Genomic DNA, 6,000 nt, shown 5'->3' with positions numbered 1-6,000 from the left:
ATTACTCCACTAGGTTGATTAAAACTGGTTGTTATTACTTATTGTCACATTATTTTAATGGCTACTCACCCAATAATCTACTTATGTGCTGAAATGTTAAAGAGGAACAAAAATTCAACACGAATTAAAATTACTTTTCATCCTATGAGATAAAGCAGATTTCACTTTTACTAACGGTGTTGATAGATGAGATAAAAGGTTAATCTAATATTCCGCGTTACTAACCTCGATACAAATGGCGAATGAATTTTTAAAGAATTTAAAATATGTGAGAATCTAAGTTCGTTACACGTTTAATGTTTGATATCGCTTAAAGCTTCATTTTGGGCCTGACTTTAATTATGACCTCTTTCGCCATTACCGGTACCGAACAAGAAGTAAATTATTCTGCAACTTTCCGAAGCAGATTCGTGACGTGCTTGCCAATCTTGTTTCCGTTCTGCTCTGAATTTCATCTTCATCAGCTTAACCCTAATTCATCACCTAACCATGGTAACACGTAGCCTGCCAATGTGGCACCCCATTCGGTTCAGCTCGCCTTCGTTGGAATCCACTCAGGCAGTGGCAGCAGTTGCAAGAAAGAAAGAAAAAATCTGACTGCTACGGGTGAAGCGGAAGAAGGCAGTCAACGATGGTGATGATGATGACGACGACGACGATGCTGGAAACGACGCACCAGGAGGTTACTTGCTTGGGTGGAATGCTTCGCACCAGACCAGGACCACCGCAAAACATTCGTTGGTGGAAAATCTCTCACTTCCTGTTCCACTCGAAAAAGAAATGTCACGTTTGGAACTTACTGGTACATTCTGGATGTAAGTTACGAAGCTTCGTTCCGAGTATTTGTCACGGTATTTCGAAAGACGAATTTCACACAAAAATATTTGCTGCATTTGCTAGCTTTTATGTCATAGCAGCTTAATTTTTTCAACATCATAATCCATCTAGATGTTGGTGTTATTTGAAGCAGAATTATATGATCAAAGTTGTGAGTCATCATAATCGGAAGTATGAAACTTGTACGGAATGTAAGCTTTTTTAGGTTTGTATTGAATATTAGATCTCATCGGAATCAGCTTCTAGTATGAGATATAGATTTTAGCATATGAAACTAGGATGGAACGTTTGTTTGATACTTGATGTTTAAGAAAAGCAGAAGAAACGTGTAACACCTTTAAGGATACACCGAAAATGGGTCGAAAAAAAGGTCCTGCTAACCCTCAGCTGGATAAACGTATACTGAAGGCGTTCGAGCAAAAGAAGGAGGTTTCAGTTCGGGATGTGGCCAAAAAAGTAAGCACTTCGGAGTCAAATGTTCTTCGTGCTAAAGAACGTTTGAATCTTCGAACCTATAAGAAGCAGAAACAACCAAAACGTAGTCTGAAACAAGAAGCATCGATCAGGCCGAGGGTTCGAAACCTGTACAATACGATTCTTGCTGAAAGTTTGAACTGCATAATCATGGACGACAAAACCTATGTGAAACTCGATTACAAATCCTTGCCGGGACCATAATTTTATACGGTGCGAGAAGGGCAAGTGTTAAACTTGTCCGAGACATCGATTGAAGTCGAAAAATTTGGTAAGAAAGCTATGGTCTGGCAAGCAATTTGTAGCTGCGGTAAGATTGCGAAACCCTTCATCACCACTGCTTCCATGAACATCGAAATATACATCAAGGAATGTTTTCAAAAAACTACTTCTACCCATGATTCGAAGCTACAAGGATCCTGTTGTCTTCTGGCTAGATCTTGCTTCTTGCCACTACTCGAAATCAACGGTAGAATGGTATACTACCAAAAATGTCACCTTCGTCCCAAAAGACATGAATCCACCAAATTGCCCACAATTTCGACCAATTGAGGAATTATGGACATCAACGAAGGCACATCTTAGGAAACATGTCTCGGTAGCCGAAACCGTTCAACAGTTCGAAAAAGATAGGAAAAAAGTGTCAAAACTTGTCACCAAGAAGTCTGTACGGAATTTAATGAGGAACGTTCGCAAAAAGGTGCGCCAGCTAGTCTACAATGGCTAAGAAGCAAATGTTGAGAATAATATTCTGTTGTTGTAGTCTAATATTCTCAGTATATCGAATAAAGTTTGATATCTAACACTTGTGAATTATTTACAACGAAATTAAAGTGCGTCCATACTTTCTGGACAGTCTTTACTAAAGTTTAAGCCAGGGTCTCTGTTTTGCGCAATCTGCGAACTCATCTTGCTAAACAAATTGTCCACTTCTTCAATCATGTTCAGCTCTTCACTACTTTCGATAGCTTCAATTTTTGAAGTGACAACCACCGAGGAATTTTTCGATACACAGGAAACTTGTTTCAAATCTATCTATTTCAGTTTGAATGTTATGTCAATTGATTTAATCAAACTCAAACTTTTTTGACAGCTACTATTCCTAAAATCAAATGGCTGTCACCTCTGTTTTTTAGATATAAAGGAATAAGTGACGCATACGGCATTTTTTCGTAACGCTCAATGAAGAATGCTTATGCAAAATTTCAGTCAAATAAAAATGTACTGAAAAGAATCGTCATTCGAATGCAAATGGAGCTGTTCAATTATGGACGCAGTAATCAAGTAGTTTAAAATAGCTGTCCGAAGGACTGTAGAGCCTTTCAGTAGATTCTAAGTTAGAGGAAAACGGTTTTCCCATCTCTGAGAAAAAAGGTAAGTTCCATTTCGTTTGACCAAACACTTCCGGAGCTATCAGAATTGTAAATCGAATACCGGTATTATTCGTTACATTCTTGAAATTTGTAACATATCACCCTTTGATTTCGGAACCGGAGGTTGGATCCGAATAACATTCAATGGTCGCAAAGTTATGACAATAGTCATTTCCGAGAAACATAAGTTCATATCTTTAACACGTATCTCCGAAATCAGAAGTCGAAACGAAATAGTAAATTGAGAAGTCGAATTGAGCTCCGGTTTTGAACATTTGACCACCATTTCCGGTGTTCCGGTACAGGAAACATGGGTCTGGTATAATCAAAGTCGATTTATTTTGCTATCAATTAACACGATGTATAGATTGGAACATCTTTTAGCTCACTTTCGAATTTCGAATTTTAGGACGGTTTATAAATTTTAACTTTTATCCTCCTATAATACTGGAATCGGAAATCGGATTCGAATAAAGTTTAACTGTCACCCACGGAACCTTTGATTAGAATCTATATTTGTAAATAACAACTATGAGAAATCGGAATGAGCCAAGTTTATCATTATTTCCGGTACTTCCAGAGTCGAAAACCAAAAGCGGGTATTACTGAAGTATGTTTATAAGGGCATCAACTTACAAGTTCTATCAAGCTCATGAATTTATGGGCCAATTTTAAGTAAACTCAGCTCAACATAGTCTGATATGAAATACACCTTTGAAATTGAATTTTTTGCCTGCATTTCTAAAAAAAAAAGATTTTTTGTGGAATATTGAGACCTTTCAAATGATTTTCGGAAATCGACTATACCGTCTCTTTTTTTTCATTTCTATGAGCATTTCACTCTATAATTCCGGAACCGGAAGTCTTTTCGGAACAAAGTTTAGGATTGTTGCCACCTACACACCCATACACTTTGGTCCTTTCCAAGCATATATACATTTTATTATCTCGACGAATTGATTCGACTGGTATATGTTAGTCGGTGTTTCACAGTAATTCCATAAGCTATGTAACTATGTCGAAAGACCAAAAAAGGAAATGCATACATGAATAAATCTACATAATTGACATTGCATTAAGAATTGCATAAAAAACATAAGGTAGACATGCTACTGCACCAATGATTCTTCTAACTAAAAATCTATTGCATATATTGAATCAGCAATAGGGACCATTTTCACATGGATATATCGACAATGATAATCGAAAATGCCACAATAAGCATGAAATTGAATCTGTTTCTCCCATTCTAACCAATTGTGCCAAAGTGTTAAGTGAAACACTTTCGTACACAGTATTGGTATAGCACATTGCCTTACTTCGCCCATCGTTTGCAGACACCAACCGTTCGATTACGATTCGCTATCCTGTACGTACTTTACTCCTACTAGCTTCATGCAGAACTCCGTCTATCGATTACGGCGCGTATCGCTACTAGGTAAAAACTTTACCCTAGCGTAAAATATTTCCGATGCCGTGTTTCTAACGCTGAACCGAAGGACAATTCAAGCTAAGAAAAGTAATAACAGTTTTATGGTTTATCGTAGTTCGTGTGAGTTCAGAATTTGCATATCTTGTGCATAACTTTTATAAGTTTATGTTATCTTTCAGTATTATTGCATCTGCGGATACGTTCGGTCTGGTGGGCTTCAACTAGTGTAAGGGAAAGCTCTCATGCCGGAAATCTATGCCCTTTTCTTGTAAGCATTTGTTTTTACTTCCAAACGTTTTGCCCATGTCTGGCATTATCTTTCCTAGAACTATGACGACAGTCTCTCTATGGACTCAGTTTCTATGCAACCTAATAGATGATGGTACACAGAGAGTATACTTCAAATTATACCTATTTACTCCCTATTCTCTATATATTTGGCAGTAAGGTTCCACTTCTAGCAGCACAGATGCACACGATTTTCTCCAATGGACTTTGATTGCAAATTTGGTTTAGGTACATTCATACTGATTACGGAAACCTTTTTTCTTGTCTCACTCAAGAACTCTGCTTGCCGTTTACGCACGGTTCAGTGACGATGACGTTCGATTGTAACGATCCCTTATTGTCCGAAGGGAAAAGTTAGTTGAAGGTATATGATTTTTCGTCCCAGCAAATTCTCCATCTCAAAAACAACAGTAACGATTGGAGTAAACACTTCGTTAGTAGTTGCTGAAATGGCTGCCGTAAATATATCGTACCAGTAACAGTATTCGAATCGATTGTAGATAGAAATATGTTTATTAATTCTGTGTTTTTTAATGCAAGTGTTTTTGCATGTTGGTCTTTCATGCAGGTGAATCTTTCATTGATTATAGTTGTTTTAACTTTGTTCTAACACATAATTGGAATCAAATGTATTTTTTGAATTATGAAATATAATTGAATCACCTATATATATATATATATATATATATATATATATATATATATATATATATATATATATATATATATATATATATATATATATATATATATATATATATATATATATATAAATGTATATATATATATATATATATATATATATATATATATATATATATATATATATATATATATACATATATATATATATATATATATATATATATATATATATATATATATATATATATATATATATATATATATATATATATATGTATATATATATATATATATATATATATATATATATATATATATATATATATATATATATATATATATATATATATATATATATATATATATATATATATATATATATATATATATATATATAAATGGATGTAAGTTTGTATATTTGTAACGCCATAACTCTGGAACTACTGAACGGATTGCCACCAAACTTGACAAAGGTACTTCTTGAATTTCAGAGATGGTTCTTGAGATATTTTTATTCATATAACATGACAAGAATCGATTCGTTTTGAAGACCATGGAATCATTTTGCATACCTTGAATATGACTATATTATTTATTTATTTGTTTATTTGTTTATTTGTTTATTTGTTTATTTGTTTATTTGTTTATTTGTTTATTTGTTTATTTGTTTATTTGTTTATTTGTTTATTTGTTTATTTGTTTATTTGTTTATTTGTTTATTTGTTTATTTGTTTATTTGTTTATTTGTTTATTTGTTTATTTGTTTATTTGTTTATTTGTTTATTTGTTTATTTGTTTATTTGTTTATTTGTTTATTTGTTTATTTGTTTATTTGTTTATTTGTTTATTTGTTTATTTGTTTATTTGTTTATTTGTTTATTTGTTTATTTGTTTATTTGTTTATTTGTTTATTTGTTTATTTGTTTATTTGTTTATTTGTTTATTTGTTTA

General features: G+C 33.3%; 1 protein-coding gene across 1 annotated transcript in view; it reads left to right on the top strand.

Annotated features, from left to right (window-relative positions):
- Positions 1 to 631: 631 nt before the first annotated feature.
- Positions 632 to 6,000, top strand: part of LOC131428801 (uncharacterized) — a 29,186-nt gene continuing 23,817 nt past the window's right edge. Inside the window, exon 1 of the mRNA XM_058592842.1 lies at positions 632 to 815. Coding sequence (XP_058448825.1) covers positions 632 to 815 — 184 coding nt within the window. The remainder of the gene's footprint in view (positions 816 to 6,000) is intronic.

The sequence above is a fragment of the Malaya genurostris genome, chromosome 2 (genome assembly GCF_030247185.1).
Source record: "Malaya genurostris strain Urasoe2022 chromosome 2, Malgen_1.1, whole genome shotgun sequence".
In the NCBI taxonomy this organism is placed as follows: domain Eukaryota; kingdom Metazoa; phylum Arthropoda; class Insecta; order Diptera; family Culicidae; genus Malaya; species Malaya genurostris.
Note: the sequence above shows the minus strand (reverse complement) of the source record. Positions and strands in the feature narration are given on the sequence as shown.